Here is a 23,430-nt window from a genome sequence, read left to right on the forward strand (position 1 = left end):
TAAGCCTCAGTTTCTTGATCTGAAAAATAGAAATTATTCAATGAGAGTCTATGTGAAAATTTTAAAGCACATTGCCTGGCTCAGGAAAGTCCTCAGCTTTAGCCATTATTAGCTATGATTACTATTGTACTGGCTACATGTGCATTAATGAGGCAGGAAAATGCTCAAGGATAACAACCAAGTATTCAAATTATCTCAACAGACCGACAGAGATGCATGTGTGTGCATGCTCATGTTTCAGCTCAGAGCCCTTTGTCTAGAAGGCTCTTGAACTCAGAGGCCCAGGCAGTATCAATTTTACTTTGCAGTGGAGCCATCACTTTTGTTGATCAATGAAATTGACATACTGCTTTTTTTTTTTTTTTTTTTTTTCACCAACCATGTGCCTAGAGCTATCTGTGTCAAGAAGAACATGCTTCAGTTGGCTGGAGTGAGCAATTCAACTTGTGGAGGAATGAGAATTGACAGTGTTGAGATGAGAAACATAAAACCCCAGAGTAAGGTAGGAATCACTGAAAGTCAGGCAAAGGAACTGGCGTCCAGCAATGAGTTAGGCTTTGCCAGTCTCTGGCCCTACAGATGGCTCTTTGGAGAGGAAAAAGTTAAGCTAGGCCTAAGGCCACAGATCCTAAGGGACTGCCGGCAGCTCGAGGCTGTCTATGGAAGAGAAGCAGAGGGTGGCACCTGGTTGAAAGAGGGAGCTGGGGGACATAGCTTGAGCCTGTGTTTAGAGATGGAGTCCCCTGATTCCTGAGACTGGGGAAGGAGATCATACCCGGATCAGAGGACCTCAAATCAGAATTTTTCCCACCCACACCCCCTTCTCTTCAGGGCATCTTTGACTGCAAACAACAGATAAACTAGTTGGAAAGCTCAGCAGATTCTCACAATGGTGCCTAGCAGACCAGGCCTAGCTGCCCTTTAACCTGTGACTGAGGGTGATGCCACTGGCCCATATGCACACATTGGAAAATCTTTACATCCATGGACATGCCATGCCCCACGGAGACAGCTGTGCAGGGTTCTTTAGGTTTGGGGTGCTGTGCCGCATGTTGCCTTAAAAATATGTAGGATTAAAATGGGATGTCCCAGAGCTTAGCTAACTTTTACCCCACCCCACCCCCTCTAAAATGAAGTGGCTGCTAATTTTGTTTTCTTTATGAAAGATGGAGGTCATTGTTTTTAGAACCTTTGGAGAAAGATTTATTGGAGGAAGCTCTCCTGAAGCCTCAGAGACTTCTCATTTACTGGAGCACCGGCTTTAGAGTCCTAGGTCTTCATCCTGGCTCAGCCACCCTCCAGCTGTGTGGCCTTTGAGAAGCTGCTTGACTACACTGAGTCTCGTTGTCACCTATGAGTGGAGGTTGCTACGTTGCTACTGTGTGGAGCAGCTACTCCCAGGCACTCTTACAGGGTGATGGTGAGGATTAAATGAAATAATAAGGTTGAGGCAGGAGGATCACTTGAAACCAGGAGTTCAAGACTAGCCTGGGCAACATAACCAGACCTCATCTCTACAAAAATGTTTCTTAAAAAATTAGCTGGGCTTGGTGGCTTATGCCTGTAGTTCCAGCTACTCAGGAGCCTGAGGTGAGACCACTTGAGCCCAGGCAGTCAAGGCTGCAGTGAGCCATAATCACGCCACTGCACAGCAGCCTGAGCAGCAGCGAGAGACCCTAACTCAAATATTAATAAATAAATGAAATAATGCATGTAATTAGTACACTAGTACATGATCAGGCACATGGTAAATGCTCTCTACAGTTACTTTCAGTTCTAAAATATATTTCGTGACCCTGTGAGATAAACAGACCTGAGCAAAACCTTGTTAAACCAACAGATTCAACATCTTGTCCAGAGATAGCAAATTCTTGGAACATTTGCCACTAGTCCCCAAACCTATGCCCATGTCAGACATTGCTAATTGATAGCAGCATATTTCCCCTACGAGCCTCATCTATCTCAGAATCCTTTCTAACATAGCTTTCCAAGCAGCCACTTGATCCAAGCATATGAGATGAAACCTATTTGGCATTTCTTGATCTAGTGCCCCAGTAAACTTTATAATGTCCATCCCATCCTGAGAGCCCCAGGCCCCACTTTGACCTCTAAACAGATCCTCCTCTTCTCGGAGGCCTCCCTTTCCAAGCCTGCCTGGGCGGGTGTCCTGGACTTGACAGTGGCTCCCCAGCCCAAAGCCAGCCCCCTTCATCTGTGACTTAGCCTGTCGTAGTGGTGAGCTGACACAACCAGGTGTGACCGTTGCTGAAAACTTGTGCTCCCTGTGGTATGCCCCTGCCCTGTTCTACAAATATCTATAAATACTCATATATATATAGATATATGCACACCTACACATGGCCGACCGCCTCACCTCTAGCACTGGGAATCAGTCACCATGCTGTCCTTGTGGAGTCTTGTGGCCCAACAAGAGGAAGGTCTCCCCTGACACTCCCCCTCCAAAGTGTGCCACCTCCAGTGAACCTCCCTGTCATGCCCGGCCTGTGGACAGCCAGCCCCCGCCATCCCTCCCACCCCCCACCAAGCATGGGGGTGCTGTGCAGGCAGCCGTGTGGCCTGACAGTCTCTACCAGTCCTGCTGTCCCTCGGCTGAGAAACAAACCCATTTCTGGATGACGGGGAATGTGTCCTCTGCTGGCTGTGTTCTCTGTGGAGCTCAGGGGAGGGGAAAGGCCAAGCCATTTCTAGGGTGCTGTTGGGAGGAGTGAAAAGGCCACATCCTTTCCAAGGGACACTTTTCCTGGAAAGCCCCTGGAGCTTAGCTGGCTTTTATCCTGTGAAGCTGGCTCTGGCCACTAGGGGGCAGGGCCATGAACTCAGCCTGGAGGAGCCTGCAGGGCAGCCAGCGCTAACAGGCCACCAGGTGCACTGGAGGGACAGACAGAACAGGCCACCGGGTGCAGACAGGCGAGGGAGGCAGGGGGATGGAACAGAAAATGCCTGGGGTGGATGGAAGTCGGTGCCCTTGAGTGCTGGTATCTGCCTTCCTGGCCACCGCTACATGTTGGCTGTCAGGGCCGGACTGTGCCCTACAGGCACCACGGCAGTCCCCGTGAAATCCACCAGGTGTCACCAGGCAGCATACAGGTAACAGGCTGGAAGATCCCCAACAGCCCAGCTGGACATGCTCAGACACTCTGGGGCTCCTCGTTCAGTGGCACAAACTCCAGAACCCAGTGAGGGAAACGGGAACCCACCAGGCTGAGCGCTATGGCTAAATCCATTTACTCCAAAATGAAAAGCAAAATAAAGGGGAGTCACATCACCAGGGAGCCACAACCCCATCCCGGCCTCCTTCCTCTGTCCTATGCTATCAATAAATAAGCTTCCCAGCCACAAATAATGATTAGAACCTCCTCCCCATATGCCAGCTCCAACCTCCACTAGGTACGATACAGGGGGCGGCCCTACCTCCTGGAATATACAAAATGTTACACAGATACTATATGTACACTGGGGAAGGGGGTCCACCCCAGCAGCCCGTGCCCTCGTCTGCTCTACAGTTAGCCCCACTGTCCCGCCTCAGCTGCCTCTCTGAATAAGAAGATGGGAGCCCCCTGAGGGAAAAGTTGCTTTGGTGAGAGTAGAGAGGCCATCAGGCCTCCTCCAAACAAACCAGCTCCACCAGCCTCTGGCTCCTCAATAACAATCAGCATCATCCAGAAATTGAAGGACTCAGCCCTGGTCAAGGTGGCAAAGGGTCTGTTTTCCTCCCCCCATTAGACAGGGGTCTTGTCTTGCTACCCTAATGGTAAAGGGGTGACTGGGAAAGGGTGGTAGGAACATGGTGGGGATGGAGACTCCAGCCCCACTTCTCCAGGCTTATGCTGACAGGGGCCTGCTTTTATTTATTTTAATTTTTATCCCATGACTTATTTTTTTAATCCCATAACTTCTTTTTCATAATACTTTTTTTAAGCTTTTTTTTTTTTTTTTTTTTTTGAGACGGAGTCTTGCTCAGTCGCCCAGGCTGGAGTGCAGTGGTGTGATCTCGGCTCACTGCAAGCTCCGCCTCCCGGGTTCACACCATTCTCCTGCCTCAGCCTCCCAAGCAGCTGGGACTACAGGCGCCCGCCACCATGCCCGGCTAAATTTTTTTTGTATTTTTAGTAGAGACAGGGCTTCACCATGTTAGACAGGATGGTCTCGATTTCCTGACCTCATGATCCACCCACCTCGGCCTCCCAAAGTGCTGGGATTACAGGCATGAGCCACCGCGTGCGGCCCTTTTTTTAAGCTTTTCATAAAACTTTTACTTTTTTTCCACAACTTTTTTTGCCACAACTTTTCCACAACATTTTTTATCCCATAACTTTGGTTTGTGTTCTTTAAATAAACACATTTGCATAGTTACAATCTTATAAAAATAAAAACCGATTATCTCATGCCAAGCGTGCCCAGCATTTGTACAGTCTCAATACCTTTAACACCAGAGTTTTCAAGACACACAAAATTTTAAGGCAAAAACAGCACTTTGCAACAATTTAATAATTTATTACATTACAGTAGCATCACAGTAGCAGTCACTAATGCCACTTTAGGCAACAGTGTTTCAGTATTGCCATTATACATTCTGTTTATAAGAATTCATAAATTGGTAAAAGTCATTCTAAGAAAACTTGGCAAATAAAGCTTTGCACTGGAATTGGCATTTCTTTCTCTACTTTTCCTTCCCCCAGTTTCTTTCTTTTAAACTACAGTATTCATATTTTAAAATGTTTTAACTTATTTTAAAACTTAAGATAGCAGTTACATTTTTGAATAGTTCTATTCTTTTAAAATGACTAAGATAAAGTTTTAGAGAAACTATATTATGGATAGGGCTGGTTTACATTTTCACCTTTTCTAAATATCAGCTTTGGTTTTAGAACTGACTTTTTTTCATTTCTGGAAAACCTATCAGGTTTAATCAAATACTTTGAAAATGATTATATATTGCAATCTTTAAATAGGTTTTTAGTTCTTTACTTCCTACAGAAATTCAAATTTATTCAGTTGAACCCACACTTTAAAATTCTATGTTTCTGGGTAAACTCTACCCTTCTAATGTTGCCTTCTAAGCAAATTGAAAGCTGCCTTATACTGAATGAGGAAGAGAACAAGTACTTGGCTGAATGAGGTATTGCAAAGGACCGCATGCACTTTGAAGAAAGACTTAAGTTATTGTCATACGATTTACATTCTATTTAATTTTTCTTAAATATATGACAAAATACCTACACAAAGAGTGGTATTTTAGTTAATATAGTATATTTATTTTCCAGACTGACATTCAGCTTAAATATGCCAGTGCGTGATTTAATCCATAGGTACCTGATGAACACATTATTGTCAGATTGGTTACAGATGCTAAACGCTATCTGAAGATCATTCCTAGTCATTTATATTTATCAGGGTAAAAGTTGAGTGATTTGAACTATAAAAATACCTTTGAAATAATTTATCAATGTATTAGGTAAATCCAGTTTCAGAATTATAAAGAAAAACTGTTAGACCAAATAAGGTGGCTAATTAACAGTGGTATGATTTCTAGCCCGAGGGTCTAAATTGGACTTAAACTATCTTTAAACTGAGCTCAAAGAATGCAAAAGTGGCAAGTTCAGAAAATAAAAGGCCAGAACAAGACTTTAAGTCCATTTTAAACCCTCGGGCTAGAAATCGCACTACTGTTAATTAGCCACATTAGTTGGTCTAACGTTTTTTCTTTATAATTCTGAAGCTGAGTTTATCTAATACATTGATAAATTCATACAATTTGGAAGAGTCAGTTGAAGTCACAAGGACTTAATATTTGCACTCTTTCAGTGAATGCAGGCACATCTGTTATTCCATCTGTAAAATTGTATTATTGCTCTCCTATTAATGTCATATTTATAAAAGCATCACGAGGATGCCAAATGCTAAAAATGGAGATGGTCTAGTAACTAGAAATGCCCACCCCAGGGAGCGCACATACATCTCTCCCTGCATCCTAATAATGTGACGTATATTGGAACACAGACATTAGAACTTCATGAGGTTTTAGCTGTTGATTCTTTCCCAAGCATCTTAAAGTTATGATTTAGGCAACGTATGACTGAAATAATTCATTCATCATGTATAGGCACATTAACATAAATATGGCACAAAATATGCCTCTAACTGAAATCAAGAGGTATAAAAACATATTTCACTCTTTGTGAAGAACTTTGTGAGGAAACATAACTCTGTGATTGTATAGACACTTTTCCTCATAATACTTTGACATTCACAAACAGTAGATTGCATTGCGGCTTGTAAACATTTTAAGTTGCATAAACTTTGCCTTGATTTTCACATGTAATGTAATACTGTCTACTAAAACTCCTTTTTGTTTCAACTAAGTACTCTCACATATATTGGTTTATAATAATGGTTGTTATTATTTTTAAAGTGTTTTCCATTCAAAGAAAAGAAGTAAATTCCTATGTCAGAGTAACCAATGTGGCTGACGAATAGGAATTAGCCAGAGAGGTCTAGATGGTAAAAACCAATCTTCTAGCCTCAGAGAAGCTCCATGAACATAGAGGAAAGCCAAGTGTCACACAGCTTTCCTTCACTCGAATTCATTCTTGACTAGAGCCTGTATGCCTCTTCCAGGGACATTTAAGCTCTTAAAGGATTTCTTACAATCTTTACTAAATACATTAAGAAGAATGCCAACCAGTGCCCTTTTGTGGACTGGGACATCTATTCATGTGACTAAAACAGGTAACATGAACTCTGACTTTAAAATGTATTGTAGATATAAATGCTCTAAGCTAGAAAAGGTTTTCCACATCCATAGTCAATGATGGGAGCCTTTCATTCCTCAGAAATAATCCCTTTTTAGGTCATCAAGAAAGGGTACAACTGCTGCAGCTCATGATGCAATATCTTCAAGAGCCCAGAGCACATACAAATCCTAAGGGAACTACCATAGTACAGCACTCATTCTTGGCACCAGAACAAATGAAACACTCTATCCTGCACACACCTGCCAGAGCAGGCCACTTTCCTGTTCCGTGAGACTTAAAAAGCTCCCCAAAATGTTATTATTCCCATCCCCAATACACAGAAAATAGGAGAAAGGCTGTTTCCAGTTCTCAGCCTTTAAACAACTCTAAAGGTCAGTACTCACAGTGGCATATTACAAAGTAATAAACGACGCACACTTGAGGGCAAACCACATATTCAGCTAATGAAGAGCTCACTGTGGTTAGGATTCAATCAAACATAATAGCAGAATATAAGCAAATTTTATCTGAATTCTGTAATGAACATACATGCTGCAATAACATTAAAAAAGCATGGCAGCCTGTTCCAAACCAGTAAGAATAGTTTTGTGCAAATAGTGGGTCTTCATGTGTTTGAATTCTCACCACCTAAAGGCAAACTCGATATGCGTGCTAATGACCTACAATTATCAAATTAAAAACAAAAATGCTAAAGGATGCCAGAGTGAACATCAGGGAAAGACCAACTCTCCCTTAACTTTTTACAAATAAATGTAAATGGTAAATTAGAAACACAAATAAATGTGAGTGGCTCTAACATTCAAATGGAGTAAAAGAATTGTGTAGGAGATTAACCCCATCACTTTTTGTTGTTGTTTTAAATTTCTTGACCAGCTCTTAGATGTTGATGATATTTATCTCCCTGTTCTTGGCTGCCCGGTAAAAGAATGGCATGCAGGGTTTGCTAGGCAAGCCTGGGTGCTCCTGGGTACCCTGCATTACAGGAAGCAGCTGCACGATCTGCTGTGCAGTGGGGTTGTCATAGGGAGAACCCTCCCTGGCCGCTCCTGGTGCAGCCTCCATGCTGTTGTCCAGGCTCACCTCATAAAAATCTTTGGAGAGAAGGAGGCGGGGGTCTGAGCACAATGCAAACCTCCCCTGCTTCTGCCTGCCCACCCCGCCTGAGGGCTCTACTCACCATCCTGCTCACCGGCAGCCCCAAGTTCCTCGGGGGCTGGGGCCCCTGGAGCGGGCTCATCAGCAGGGTTCTGGGCAGCGGTGAGGAATTTGCCATGACCTTTGTGGTTGCCCACAAGGGGCAACACCAGCTCTTGCAGCTCCAGCAGCTTCACCTGAAGGGAAGGGTGCTCAGCTCCCACCCTGGAGCCTGCGCCAGCACCCATGCCGACCCCTACCCCCGCAGAGATGTTGCACGCCCTACCTTGATCTCCTCCTTGTTCCGGGCCAGCCTGATGACATCCTCCATCTCCTGGTGCCGCGTGTTTGGCACTGCCCCCTGGCTTTCATATACGGTGAAGGACTCTCCTGCGAGAGGACACGGCTCAGACACTAGAGTCCCTCCGATGGCCCTGCAGCTCCCCGTGCCCGTGCCCTGGCCTCCCGCTCACTCATGCCATCTGTCGCTCCAGAGGGCTGGATGACTACCAGTCGGTGCGGGAGTCCTGACCTGCTTCCTTTCTGATCTGGGCCAGTTCATTCATCCTTAGGCAACCTGGTGGCCCCCTGCTCCCAGGAGATCACCATATTGATGCCGAACTTAGTGCAGACACCCGGTTGGCATAACTACCAGCTGTTCTAAAGGTCTCTTCCAACGCTTCAATCCTATGCTGCTAAAAGTCCCCCATTCCTGCTGGGGCTCTCTCCTCTTCCTCTGAGTGGTCTCCTGTACCTTCTCCAGGGAGAGCCTTGAGGCTCAACTGGGTCTCCAGCTGTTGGTTCCACTGGCTGGCAGCTTCTAGGTGCTCCTAAGGGGACAGGAAGCAGAGTGAGAAGGCACAGAGGTTGCCAGGTCATCCCCCTCGGGGCCCCGTCCTCAGCAACTCTGTCCCCTGGGTCTCCTGCAACTTTTGGCGGGCCATCTCAGCTACCGCTTTGCCCCAAGCTTCCTGCTGCTGCAGCTGGTCCACGAGCTGGGTGTGCAGCAGTAACTGCCTGTGCAGTGCCTCCTTCTCAGAGGTCAGCTGCTGATACGTGGCCACGTACTGCTGCAGGTGACCCAGGTACTAGTCTCACTGCTGCTGCAGACTCTGAGACTCTTGGCTCTTCAGCTCCACCTGCAGGAAGACCCTGGGCATGAGGGCACATGGTGGCTGGCTTCCAGATTCTGGGCCCATTAATAGGGTAGCGAGGGCACTGTGGGGCTCTGTCACCTGCCCAGGACCCTGGTCCCTTGCTCCAGGCCTAAGAGGCTTCCTCCCTTGCCTAGAACCCCATACCTCCCTCCCCAGCCTCAAATCTCACGTCCTTCTTCCCACCATTTAAACTGTAGGCCACAGACTGGTGGAAAAGCAGAGGGAGCCAACCACCATCTGCTAAGTGTGCTACATGCCTAATGCTTTCCACGTATTCTCCCATTCAATCCTCAGCGACTCTGCAAAGAAAATGCTAACTTCCTTTTGAAGTTACAGAAACAGAGACTAAGAGATGAACAGTAGTTGAATGGTGACCAGCGGAACCCAGGCCAGAATCCAGTTTGAATCTAAGGAGGCTTTTCTGTTTTGTTTTGGGACAGTGTCACTCTGTGGCCCAGGCTGGAGTGCAGTGGTGCAATCTCAGCTCACTGCAACCTCCACCACCTGGGCTCAAGCGATTCTCATGCCTCAGCCTCCTGAGTAGCTGAGATTACAGGCATGCGCCACCATGCCTGGCTAATTTTTTGTTGTTGTAATTTTAGTAGAGGTGAGGTTTCGCTATGTTGGCCAGGCTGGTCTCAAACTCCTGACCTCAAGTGATTCTCCTGCCTCAGCCTCCCAAAGTGCTGGGATTACAGGTGTGAGCCACCGTGCCCAGATAAGCAGCCTGTTGTACCACTGTCTCTTCCCCTATGATTGGGGGGCTCCATGCCTCTAGCTGGGATGATGATGTCCAGATCTGAGAGGAGCCCAGGGCTACCCACCTCTAAAAGTCAGAGGGCAGGAAGCAAGAAACAGTCATAGGGCTGCCCTGGAGGGTGCTGGGGTCACCTGCCCCCCAGCTAGAGCTGCCTTTGGCTGGGGACCTCCCCTCCCCAGAGGCTGGTGCCTGCCTCCCAGCCCTTCTTGGATGGGGTGGAGGTTACCATCTCCTTCACCTTGTCTAGCTTCTCCTGCAGTTCCTTTACTCCCTGCTCCGAATGCACTGCGCTCTTGTTCTTGTTGTTCTGCACAGAGAGAAGTAATCAGTGGTGACCCACTGCAGCTGGAGACACCAGAACTGGGTGTCTGCCTCCCATGTCACCGGGAAGGGTGGAGACAGGTTAGAAAAATCATCCCTTCTCCCCCACAGCCATCAGAGCCGGGCCTGATGAGCTGTAGCTCACAGGTGCCTTTAGAAGTACAATTTTATGTGAGGGCTACACTGCCCCATTTTACAGGTGGGGAAACAAAGGCCTGGAGGGACAGGGATGAGGGCAGGCTCCCCAGGTGGGGCAACCCACCAGATCCTCGAAGCCGCGCTGTGGCTCGGCCAGCTGCTTGTCGAGCTTGCGGTTCTGGGAGAGCGCGAGTCTCTCCTCCTCCTTTCACAGCCTCCCCTCCTCCTTTCGCAGCCTCCCCTCCTCCTTTCGCAGCCTCTCCTCCTCCTTTCGCAGCCTCTGCTCCTGCTTTCGCAGCCTCTCGCCCTGCTCCCGTAGCATTTCCTTTTGTTGACACAGTCTCTCCTGCTCCCGCGCCCTCTGCTCCTCCTGCTCTCGGAGCCTCTGCTCCTGCTCCTGGAGCCTCTGCTTTTGTTCCTTGCTCAGGAGACTCAAGGCCTGATTGTTTTCCACCTGGGATTGGAGCTTTCCCTCCAGACCCTCCACCTCCTTCCTCAGGTGTTTGGCCTCATCCTGTAGCTGCTCCACCACAGAGGTCACTGCTGGGGGCGCCAGGGATGGGGGCTCAGCTGAGAAATGCAGCAGACAATAAGGGCCTCTGGATTCCCCACCCCCCCCACCCACCCACCCCTCAAAAAAAAAACCCTCCTCTTGATGCACAGCTCCTCTCAGGGTTCCCAAACTTGGCCTCACTGCTAATGATGCCTCACACCCGATGGTAGCCAATTTCCAAGCCACTTTCACATAGAGAGCACTGTGGGTGGCTGACAACGGGCACTCCTTCCTCTTTGCTGATGGGGACCCTGAGGCTTATGGAGATGACAAAACTTGCCATCTCCTGGCACAGACCTCTTTCCCTCTGCCTCAAAGCCCTTCCATCCACTCACCTCCCTGGGGCATTCTAAGCCACCCCCACAGACCTCTGATGCCAGTCCTGCTCCCAGGTCACACCAGCCCCATCTTACCCATCCGGTTTTGGAATTCCGACAAGCTCCTCTCCAGCTCCTGTATCCGATGTATGTCACGCTTCTTCTCCTCCTTCAATAGGAGAGTCTGCCCAAAGCACAGGGGAAAGGGCCCTGGAGAGAGGGGCTGGTGGCTGGACAGGCTACCGTCTCCCTCTCTGCCCCCATCTCCACAAAGCCCAGACCCATGACCACCTCTGGCTGTACTATTCCCATTTTACAGATGCCCAGAAAGATCCAGTGACCTATCTAAGGTGGGGTCTGAAGGGTCAGGTCTCACCTCCACTGACATTTTCCTCATCCTCTCCTGCCACCGGGCCCTCTCTGCTTTTATACAATGAGCATACTCCTCTCTTTGTAGATGGACTTGTTTAAGTGACTCTGTCATCTGCAAGAAATGGGCACAGAAGTTAGGAAGGGCTGTCACTGGTCCTCACCTGCTCCTGGCCACCTGGGGTCATCTTCCTTCCACATCCCTCCCTCTGCAAAGCCTCACCTGTGTTACATGGGCATTCAGCAGCGCCCGCTCCTTTATGGTCTGCTGTAACCGCCGCTGGAGGATCGCTTCACTGCAGCTCGAGGACTGGATGGTGAAGAGTGAGAAGTTTCGATCTAGGGAGCCCAGGCAGTGCCCCTTAAAAGGGCTAGGGCTAGGCTCAATATACAACTCGGTTAGTAAAGATCAAGGCATTTCCAAGCCCGTGGCCTGGTTATTAAAAGAACTCAGTAAAGTTGGAAGGGACAGGGAAAGAGATCGAATTTACAGCTGGCTAACAGAGGCCCAGAGAGATCAGATAATATTGCTATTGTTATTGCTGTTATTACTACCACTGTTTGCACCGTTATGGAGTGCTTCACCAGGTTCCATGCTAGCAATCCCATTTAATCCTCACAACCACCATATAAGACAGTTACTAGGATTACCTCTACTGTGTACATGAAAAACATGGAGTGTTTGAGGTGAAGGGCTTGCCTAAGATCACTTAGACAGAGCTGGGATTTGAACACCCAGGTCTATCCTATTCTCTAACCCCATTTTTCTTGCTGGGGGTGGGGGCACAGATAGGAAGGGAGAAATTAATCTTTTGTTTGCTTTTTGAAAGGATGATACATTCATATAGTCCCAAACTCAGAAGGTACAGAAGGGAGGTGTCTCCCAGGCACCCTGTTACTCTCTCCTGAGTTTTTTATGAATGCTTGCAGACATGTTTTTGTATATTATCATAGTACACACACACCTTTCCTCTCTCTACAGAAACGGTAACATACTAAAAGTACTCTTCTGTACCTTCACAGAACAACTATCCAATACCCCACCTAGGACTTGGCCAAGGCCACAGCCAGGAAAGGGCAGGGCGGGCACTTGGCCTCTGAGCTCTGCATCCAGTGCTCACTCCCCACAGTGCCCCCCAACTCACCCACAGCCGCTGACTCAGCCCCAGGCTGCCTCTAACAACCATACAAAACAGTAGTGAGAAATGAGCATGCTGCCTTCTGGGCAGGACACTCCATCCTGCAGAAGGAACTTTAGGCTCACTCCTCTATCTGGGAAGCCAGGCTGCCAGGGAATGGGGCAGCTGGTTGGACTCACCCTGTCCTCTTCCTGCTGCTGTGTAGACACAGCACAGAGAGCCCGCTCTAATTCTTGAATACGCTGTAAGGAGTATTGCAGGCGGCCAGCCAGATCCTTGGACTCTTCTGTAATGAGAGAGGTTGAGATGGGGCCCAAAAGACTCCCCCTAAAGACCTGTCAAAGTGCCAGGTTGAAGGATGATGGGATGCCCAGATTCCCACCTTCGAAGTGTCGGGCAGCACGTTTAGTATGGTAAGGGGCGGTCTTCAAGTCTTCCTTTTCCAATGTGAGGATGTTGATTGCCTGGAATTGAATGTTTGGGAGAAAAGCCAAGCAAGTGCTGAAAGAGAAGGAAAGAAACATTCTCCAGAGGACAGGAGAAAGATCCCCACCCGCCACTCACCTCTAACTGCTCCGTTTGTGCTTTGTGTATTTCATTGTTTGCTTTCTTTGCCTATAGGAAGAGGAAGACAGAGCTCTTACCACAGGGAGGCAGAGATGGCACAGCAAGAGACACACCCCCAGAATGCCACCAATGCCCCAGGACAGGCCCACCCATGGGACCAGGTTATCAGGGACCCTGTGAGGATGGGGTGGAATCTGAGGGGTGAGCCTTCTTCCCCAGGCTGGGAGTGGGCAAGATGAGACTGGCACGTCTACATCTGAGTTCCCCCCAAACCCAGCAGTCATGTTGTGAGCAAAGAAACCACGTTACTTCTTCCAGCTGATGTTCCACTTCTTTCTTCTGCTGTTTGTGTGGGGAGAGTCAAATTCAGGTGACTGAGAGTGGCCCCCTCAACTCTATTCCCCAGACTAGGCAGCGGTAGGCAGGGGCCAGCAATGGATTTTAAAGGCAACATTCTCAGACCCAATGGCAACACAAACTGGTCAACTCTCCTCAAGCTCCCAAGGACAGAGGAATTGGGTCTTTGTTGGTTTTTGCCCACAGCCACAGAAAGTCTGAATCTGGATTCTCTTGAAAGGACAGTAACATAAACCTCTAGAGACGGAGTCTCAGGAAGACCCACCCTTCTGCCAGCTTGTGATTTAGAAAGGTGCCTTCATTCAACAAACATTTACTGAGCACATACGGGCCAGCTATGGTTCTTCACAGCAGATATAGGATGGAAAAGGACAGACAGGAGCCCTTGGCCCTGAGCTTTCCATTCTAGGGGCCTTTAAATCTCAGACTCTCAGAGCTAACAGAGACCTTTGATGCTCTACCTCCTCCAGAAACACGAGCCCAAGGAGGAGAGGTGGCTTGTCCAGACTCAAAGCAAATTAGGGACTGAGTCAGGGCAGAAATACAGGGCCCCTGACAACCAGTCAGGCTAGCACTTCCCTGAGAGGTGACAACCCCAGGGCGTGTGTGGCAAGGACTGGAGCAGGGGTGTCTGGAGAAGAGAGAGTCGGCAAAGAGGGCAGCAATAGAAGAGCCATGCTGCATGCTCCATGCTCTGGGGTCCCTCCAGATGAGGCCTTCGTGCTCCAGCTCCCCATTTGCCCTTGGCACCAGGGGCCCCCAGCCCCTTTCTTCAGGGCCCCAAGGGGAAACTAAAGCCCAGGATTGGCGGTGTGGAATCAAGGGACCCCAATGGACTCTTATCAATGATTCTATGTTTTCATTGAGTTGATTGATTGTCATGGAGCTTGACTGCAGGGCTACTGCTAGTTCTTGGTACTGGCTCTGAGGCACATGCAGAGAGGAGGAGTTGGAAGAGGATTGTGGGGAGAGGTAGAGAGAACAATCATTAGGGCTGGGGTATGTGTGGGCTGTCTCAGCTGGCAGAGGGTCACCCAGCCCCCACTGTGAGAGGAGGTTGGAAGGCTGGCCTGCAGAGTCACTGCACCTCAACCCAGGGCCTCTTACTTCCAGATCTTTCAGGGTAACAGATGATGCAGGAGTAATAAAAATGAGAAATTAAAAAAAAAACTTACATGGGAAACAGTTATGTACATAGAGAAAGTATAAAAACAGCAAGGAGCCAGGCACAGTGGTTCACACTTGTGATCCCAGCAGTTCGGGAGGCTGAGGCTAGTGGATCACTTGAGGTCAGGAGTTCAAGACCAGCCTGGCCGACATGGTGAAACCTCATCTCTTCTAAAAATACAAAGATTAGCCAGGCGTGGTGGCAGGTGCCTGTAATCCCAGCTACTCGGGAGGCTAAGGCAAGAGAATCACTTGAACCCGGGAGGCAGAGGTTGTAGTGAGCCGAGATCGCATCACTCAACTCCAGTCTGGGTGACAGAGTGAGACTCTGTCTCAAAAAAAAAAAAAAAAAAAAAAAAAGGCCCAGATCCCACATGCCTGCTCTGTACATTATTTCCAAATTACTTTTAAACTTTTAGGTCTCACCATTTCCAAGATGATAAAAGATGCGGGGAAGGAAAAATCCCAATCAATCAAGCAGGTGAAGAAGCAGACAGAAACAGGCTGAAAGTTAATGGCAGCAACATAAAACAAGGCAGAAGCCAAGTATCCCCCAAACCAGAGAAGCCTCAGGGCCATGCACAGCTGCAGACAGCGAGCCAGAGAGGGGTCTTGGCACTGCCTCACCTTCCACTTGTCCAATGGGGGAGCGCTACCCCATTGGAGTGGTTAAGGTTGGACACCAGCACCTTCAGAATGTCCTGAATCTACAGGAGGTGACAAGGGAAAAACAAGGACAGGGGGAAAGACAGAAGTGGCTTAGGGAGAAGCAAGAAAGTCAGGGTAGGAGGAAGATGTGGGTTCAGGAAAAGGGAACGCTGAAGAAGAGCAGAGGAGATTAAAACCATGGCCTGTGCCATTCTTCCAAATGGCCACCTGCTGCCTTTCCAGGGACAGGAACAAATAGATGGAAAAGTCCCCTGAGTGATGCAGTCACAGAGTGCAGTCAGCTGACCAATGCAGCTCTTAATACGCTCACTGGACCCCTGTCCTCAGGCCCAGGACATGGGTGATGAATCTGGTAGAGCTCCAGACCTCCACCTCCATTAAAAAAACAGACTCCTGGGTAAGAGTTCACTTGAACTAAGGGGGCTCCAGCTAAAAAACAAGTTTGAAAGACACTGATCTTATCCAGTATCATCTTATAGAGGAGGAAACTGAGCCCAGTGGAAGAAGTGATTTTTCTGTGGTCACCCAGCAAGCTGGTGGCAAGTTAGACCTTCTCTTGCTCCTAGTGCCTGGGCCTCTCCTCACCACACCCTGGGCCCCCTTCAGTGACTCCTAAAAGGACAGCCTTATGGCAAGTGGCTGTACTCATTAGCCTAGCTTCCCCTTGAGAGTGGGGATCAGGAAAATCAAACAGCAATGACCATTTCCTGGGTATCCTGGATGTTTACAACAGGCCACATAATAGGGGTTAACATGAAAACAACAACAATAAGGGATCTCATTTAAACTTCACAAATGGGAGTCAAACAATACTACCCTTATTTTACAGATGTGAAAAGAGAGGCCCAAAGAGCTCAAGCAACTTGCCATAAGTCAGATCCCTAGAAGATGGAGAAGCAAGATTCAAACCCAGAATTCTTAACCAGTACCCAGCAATCTCAACAATCACCCTCTACTGCCCCTTGGGCCCCCTGTCACCAGGAGCCAGGCCAGCCAAGACTCACATCCCCAGGTGAGTGGCAACCACTAGAAGTGGTTGTCTCAGGGCTACTGCCAGTTTTTTTCTTTTTTGTCTTCGCTCCTGCTGGAACAGCAGGGCTGTTCCTCTGCTGATATTCTTTTAGCTGTGGGAAAGAAGAGCAGTAATACTCATGAGAACTACCGGCCCCTACAGCCACACCCTCCTTACAGTTTTTGCAAAATACTCTTATACACCGACTGATTTAATGCCACCAACAACTGTACAAGGTGTTGTCACAATCACTTAGTGATTGAGCGGGATGGATATTATGGCTAAAAAAAAAAGTGGGGGGGAATAATGGAACTTAAACTCAGTCTTCTGACTCCAAGCTCTGGGTTTTTGCCACGAATCAGCCGCTGCCAGGGACCAAAACCAGAGGCAGAGGTAGAAAAGTAAACATTACATAGGCAGGAACTACACGCTGTGTGGTTTAGAGTCACACATCCTCACATGTCTGTTAGTGGGAAGAAGTGCACCAGTATCTCCCAAACTTTTATATCAATGTGTCCTCATGGCAGAAGGCAGCTTTTTTGTTAAATCTGGGAATTTATCAGAAAGAGGACAACCCAAGTCTCTTTTCAGAGAGAAGTCTGGTATACTCTTAGAAACCTACGTGAGGGTCATCCCTAAGTACATTAATGTTTTTTCTCTCTCAAGAGAATCAAGGGAAACTGATGCTTCAGAAAGATCTCCCACATTTATCCTGTGGCACTCAATGTACCCCAAGTTGAGATGATATGAGGAAGATTCAAGCTGTCAAGTTCAATTTCCCAAGATCTATTCCACAGAAGATGAGCAAATCTCACTTCAGAGACCACTGACTGAAGGGCAGTCTGGTCCCAGAACTGTGGAGAATTAGAATATGAGGTGGAGAACTCAGAAAAAACAGTTAAAGTCTCTCTGGAGAGTCAAAGCCTGGGAGAAAACCAAACCAAACCCATTCTCCCATCACCACCCAGAGATACTGTCAATGTTTTGAGCTCACAGGGGAAGTGTAGGCTTTTCACACTGTCCATGTCTATGTGAAGGGAGTAAGGCAGCCTGAAACCTCTTGCTCTAGGTCCCATAGTCCCCATTTCCCTTCTAGCTGGAAATTTGTGCTGTGACCAGAGGAACCAGAAATGGGGTGAGAATGCTTAGGGGACTGGGTTGTAAAATCAAAGGCCGGTCTTGCAGCAGTAATGACAGTTCCTAGGGGGATTGTGACATCACTACATTCCACTCCTCCTGGGGGTGGGGGCAACCACATCGGTGCAATGGCTGAGTTGCCAATCCATGATGGGGGAGGGGGGCATAGGGCTGAGACCCAGGTCCTTGGAGATGCCAGTCCAGAGAGCCCAGGGAGGTCAGGCTTGTGTCAGCAGGAGGGGAGAGCAGAGTCTGCTCAGGGAACCCCAGGAGTCACCAGACCAAAGTCACCCAGGGATGACTGGCGATGCTGGGGGGTTGGGGCTGGGGGGCCCAGGTCCTTGCAGAGGTGAGCCCAAAGAACCCAGGGAGGTTGGGCTTGGGGTGGCAGGACGTGAGGGCTGAATAAGGAGCAGGGAGCCCCAGCAGTCACCCGCCCAAAGTCACCGCAGGGTGACTGGCGAGGGCAGAGGCTGGGCTGCTTGCTGAAGGGGCGGGGCTGACTGACAAGACTTTGGTTGGGGGAGCCCAGAGGCAACGGCGTGGGGGGGCGAGCCTGGTGTGCCTCAGGAGTGGTATGGACTCTGGGAGTGGTCTTGTCATCGGAGGGAATCTCTGGCTAGGTTGGGGGGCCATGACCTTTTTCTTGGCTTTTTACCTTTTTCTTGGCTGCTGCCAATTTTTTCTGTCAAGTTTCTTCTAACATCATGGGGTGGGGAGGGAGGTAGGGTTGGGGCCACATCAGCGAACACCTCCAGTCACCTACCAGGCGGCTGTGTGACTGAGCCAGAGGAGGCGTAACCAGGGCCACACTAGAATGCAGAATAGGGGTATGGCCTTAATGCTCCAATCCCATTGGTCAATGAGAAAAATGAAAGGAAAAGGAGGCGTGGCCAGGCAGCAGTGTGTCCAAGGGAACCTGTGACATCACAAGGAATGCTGCCCATGCAACTGCTGTCCCCGCCCACTTGGGGAGAGGGGCGGGGCCTGCCTACTCTGGGAGAGGGGAGGGCCAGCTTTTGCTTTAAAATGTTAAAAATAAACTTTAAAAAATATATGTGTTTATACTTTATATATATGTGTGTCATTGTGTGTGTGTCTACATGTTCCTCCAGAGCTGTCTTCATTATCCAGCTTCTATGCATGGTCTATGATTTTGGCCTACATTTTTCGTCTTCAGATGGAGTATAAGAATTACCAGTACTACCCCAGTTAAGACACAAATCCTATAAAAATGGAAAATCCATAGCATGTTTGATGATTAATGAATGAAGTGGACTATATTAGCCAACATTCCAATAAGGTAAAATAATCACAATGATTTCTCTGTTTTGGAAAAAAACATTTCCCTTATTCTCCTACATTATTAAGATTTTTTAAAAAACAAGAAACATGTCTAATATCTTTAAAAACACAAAGCTTTTGGGCCGGGTGTGGTGGCTCACACCTGTAATCCCAGCACTTTGGGAGGCCTAGGTGGGTGGATCACCTTAGGTCAGGAGTTCAAGACCAGCCTGGCCAACATGGTGAAACCCCGTCTCTACTCGAAATACAAAAACTAGCCAGGTGTGGTGGTGGGTACCTGTAATCCCAGCTACTCGGGAGGCTGAGGCAGGAGAATCACTTCAACCCGGGAGGCGGAAGTTGCAGTGAGCCAAGGTCATGCCACTGCACTCCCGCCTGGGTGACAGATTGAGACTCCATCTCAAAAAAAAAAAATAGTCAAAAATAAATAAAAACACAAAGCTTTCCATTTAATAAGCACTCAAAGCTCTTTACTGGTTTAAAGCATATACAAGGCCTATTTTTCTAGAATCACCTGGTCTCTCTAAGCCTTGCAAATGAAACTGAATTTCTCACTTGATACTTGGCTATGACTTGCAATCATGAAAACCAAGAATTGTGTTATGTCACTGTGTATTGCCTGTTACCTGAATTCCACACTAGGCTGGGATCACGGGTTCAATCTTTCATAATTTGCTCCATAACCTGTGAGCTTCTTTTCCCACACCAAACTAAGCTTTGTTCTAGAGTTCTACAATTTACAGTTAGTAGACAAGAGTGGTTCTCAAAAATGTAGTCTCTGGACTAGCAGCACCAGCAGAACCTGAGAACTTTTTATAAGTGCAAATTCTCAGGCCCCACCCTGGACCTGGTGACTCAGAAACTCTGGAGTAGGGCTCAGCAATCTGTGCTGCAGTGATCCTTCCAGGTGTTCAAGAACCTCCGGCATACAGCAGGTAGAAAAACATGCTTCCTTCTGTAGGTCCAAAGCCAGGGATACCATATGTTCTGTCTTGATATGAAACAATGGCATGCAATTAAAAGACATAAATCTCCTTCCTACTCCCACCCTCCATCCAATGTGTTTTATTTTTATGAGTTAAATAAGAAAACAAATGACAATCAGAGATTCAGCCTAAAAAGTATATTTACAAGTGTCAGTTCTCATCCGGCCTGATCTCATCCAATACCATTTACACCCTCTTACCTCTCAAGTTTTTTAAAAAGTGTCTTCACAATGTAAGTCTCAGGCACACTAGCTGTTCTATAATAAAACAGCAAGTAGATCAGAATGTCCAAACTTACTAGAGAAGAAAAGTGGAATCACTGGCTGTATTTTCAAATTGCATTCAACAAGAAATGTAAGTTTTGAATTCTTTTCACCTTCACACTTCCAAGTTAATAGCATTAAATCAGAATACTCCATTCTTCCAAAGCCTCTAGCCAGGCAAAACTTTACTGTATTACTTCTTGCTTTCTTTCAATGGATATAAAGCAGAGTCCTGCTAGGCAGATTTTGTATACCTGCAAAGATGCAGAACTAACCAGTTCCATCTATTCAATATGAAAACAAAAGTCCTGCAAACCTCAGATGGTGAGTGTAATACTTCAGCACTAGCAGCAAAGCCTCAAATATAAAAAGATACCAAGATCACCACTAGCAAACAAAATGAGCTCTCGGCCGGGAGCAGTAGTTCACGCCTGTAAGCCCAACACTTTGGCAAGCCAAGGTGGGAGGATCACTTTAAGTCAGCAGTTCAAGACCAGCCTGGGCAGCATAGTGAATTTGCATCTCTACAACAAATTTTAAAAATTAGCTGGGCGTGGTGGCACACACCTGTAGTCCTAGCTACTTGGGAGGCTGAGGTATGAAAATCGCTTCAGCTCAGGAGTATGAGGCTGTGGTACCTATGATCAAGCCACTGCACTCCAGCCTGGGTGACAGAGCAAGATCTAGATAATTACAGTCTGTCCTGCTCCTGTGTATGTTAAAATGCTTTCAATCAGCAGGATCAAAATTAAGTGAAATGTGACTTGGGAGCTTGGCCAGAAAATAGGCAATGGCGAAACAAGCACTTCCCACAAGAATAAAAATGGCCAATAAGCATATAAAAAAGATTCAAGGCCAGGGCCGTGGCTCACGCCTGTAATCCCAGCACTTTAGGAGGCCGAGGCGGGTGGATCATCTGAGGTCAGGAGTTTGAGATGGGCCTGACCAACATGGTGAAATTCCATCTCTACTAAAAAATACAAAAATTAGCCAGGCATGGTGGTGGGCACCTGTAATCCCAGCTACTCGGGAAGCTGAGGCAGGAGAATCACTTGAACCTAGGAGGCAGAGGTTGCAGTTATCCGAGATTGCACTGTTGCACACCAGCCTGGGCCATAGAGCAAGACTCCAACTCAAAAAAAAAAAAAAAAAGTTTCAAAAGCATTACAAACCAAAGAAATTCAATGAAAACAATGAGATTTTCTCCTTAAATATCAGCAAACGACAAATGGAAGGGGGACACTGGAACTCTGCCCCTGTTGTGAGTATAAACTGAACCAATTTTTCTGCAGGATAATTTGAAAATTTCTATTAAAAATCTTAAAACTATTTTATGTTATTTTCCTCCAGAAATTCTACTTTATGAATTCAGCCCCAAAATTCTTGCTTGCGTCCATTAAAATATATATATAAGAAAATTTACTTCTGGGGTGGCAATGATTAACTTAATATACATCGAGCTTTTAAAAAGGTGATGCCAAGGATATATTTACTGCCATAGAAATATGCCCAAAACATAATGACAAAAGACTATATATTACGATTCTACTTTTTAAAATGTTCATATGCATAAAAAAGTATAAAAAGCAGCAAACCAGATGGCTTTCAGTGGCAAAATTAGACTTTTCTTCATATTTTGTCTTTCAAATTATTACAAAAAGAATGCAATTTTCTTTATAATCAGGGAGAAGTATTATTTTCATTTATTTACATATAAATTTCTTTTCCTTATTTTTTCTCATGTGTGTATCACACGTACCCTAGAGAGCTTGAATCTCTACCTCTTGAGGTAAATCAGACCACTTCTGTCTCTATCAACTTGCCTTTTTTGGACATTTCAAATCAATGGAATTATACAATATGTGGTCTCGTGTCTGGCTTTTTTACTTAGCTAATGTTTTTGAGGTTGGTCCATCACATATAACAGGTTTTGGTAGTTTGTTCCTTTCATTACTAAGTAGAAGTCCATTGATGGATATAGCACATGTTGTCAGCAGAGAACATTTAAGCTTTGATTTCAACTTCCTATGGTCTAAATGAAACCCTTGGAACACAGGACTTACAGCGAAAGCTGCTGTGCATGCCAAAATAACTACTTATCAGAACCAGCTTTGTCATCAGGAGCCTGAACTGCTGCAGAAATTTTTACCATTTTGCAACTTCCTTTTTACAAGCAACTTTTGTGCTACTACATACACATCAGGACTTCTGAAGCATCTGATACATCCATCTGATAAGTATGAGCATGTGTCTGAGTGGACAAGTAAAACCTTCTATGCTACACTGCATATTTTTTCCTCCCCCAGACTGGACCAGGGATCTCTCAACTTTCTAGAGTATCCTGTCTCCATTGACAAAGCTGAACAGTATTAAAGATCCTGCTGCCTTTGTCAGGCAGATTTGGAGGGGAGGCCCAACAGCAAGGGTGGAGAGGAAAAAGAGAGGGGAGCTTGTGGAACAGGAAGCCCCCCGGGGTCTGCGCAGGGCTCCCAGCTGTTGAGGATGTTGTGGATGGGGAAGTGCTGATGGTGTCCCGAGGCAAGCCTAGCACCTCCATTGGGCCCAGAAGGTCTTCACTTTGGACACTTACCCACGTTCCAGAAGTGTTTACAAGCTGTTTTTGCTTTTGTTCTTTTCCTAAATAATCATTACTTGGTAGTTAGTTATTAATCTTTCTTTGGGAGAGGGATGGGGCTTTAAAACTGAAGAACATAAATTTCATTAAAATATCAAAAATGGAAAAAGGTTACTTTGTAAACAATTTGCTATACAAACCAAATGACAGCTGTTGAGAATCTCAATAAAATGTTAAATGCATTTGCTGCTGTTAGAAGAAATAAAAAACATTTTGAAGAAATAAAGAAAAAATTCATTTGCTGGCAGTGGTACCATTTGCCTAAGGTTGGGTTGCCGTGTCATCATACTGTAGTGGGGGATATGTGTGGTGTATACGTGTGAAACTTTTCATGGCAGGATGGGTCATAATCTTAGCTGCAGTTTTCCTTCCAAATAGGGTTACAAAGCAGTAAAACATGGGCTTGGAAATGACAGACCTGAGTGAATCTCACCTGAGTGAATAAGCACAGCTTAAAGAAAAATCCAATAAAACTAACTTTTAATAATCCTGAGGTTGGTTTTTGAAACAATAGATACAATCATTTACTCTAAGCATCTGGTTATGACTTTGAATCAATAATACATACTGTCTCGACCCTTTTTTAAAAAATGGAAACAGACGTTTCATCTAGAAAACCCCAAAACAGTGACTTTTTTTTTTTTTTTTTTTTTACAGCCAAGGCAGGT

General features: G+C 46.7%; 1 protein-coding gene across 1 annotated transcript; it reads right to left on the minus strand.

Moving 5' to 3' along the window:
- Positions 1 to 5,671: 5,671 nt before the first annotated feature.
- On the minus strand, positions 5,672 to 18,315 carry LOC129482220 (golgin subfamily A member 6A-like). The gene is given in 16 exon segments (XM_055277690.2): positions 5,672 to 7,867; positions 7,954 to 8,107; positions 8,197 to 8,300; positions 8,665 to 8,740; positions 10,066 to 10,134; positions 10,411 to 10,856; positions 11,253 to 11,340; positions 11,533 to 11,640; positions 11,749 to 11,835; positions 12,844 to 12,950; positions 13,047 to 13,128; positions 13,229 to 13,279; positions 13,541 to 13,579; positions 14,432 to 14,512; positions 16,429 to 16,548; positions 18,232 to 18,315. Coding segments are annotated over 16 exon segments (1,911 nt in total). The 3' UTR covers positions 5,672 to 7,652.
- Positions 18,316 to 23,430: the final 5,115 nt, after the last annotated feature.

Source organism: Symphalangus syndactylus, chromosome 5 (assembly GCF_028878055.3).
Source record: "Symphalangus syndactylus isolate Jambi chromosome 5, NHGRI_mSymSyn1-v2.1_pri, whole genome shotgun sequence".
Lineage (NCBI taxonomy): Eukaryota > Metazoa > Chordata > Mammalia > Primates > Hylobatidae > Symphalangus > Symphalangus syndactylus.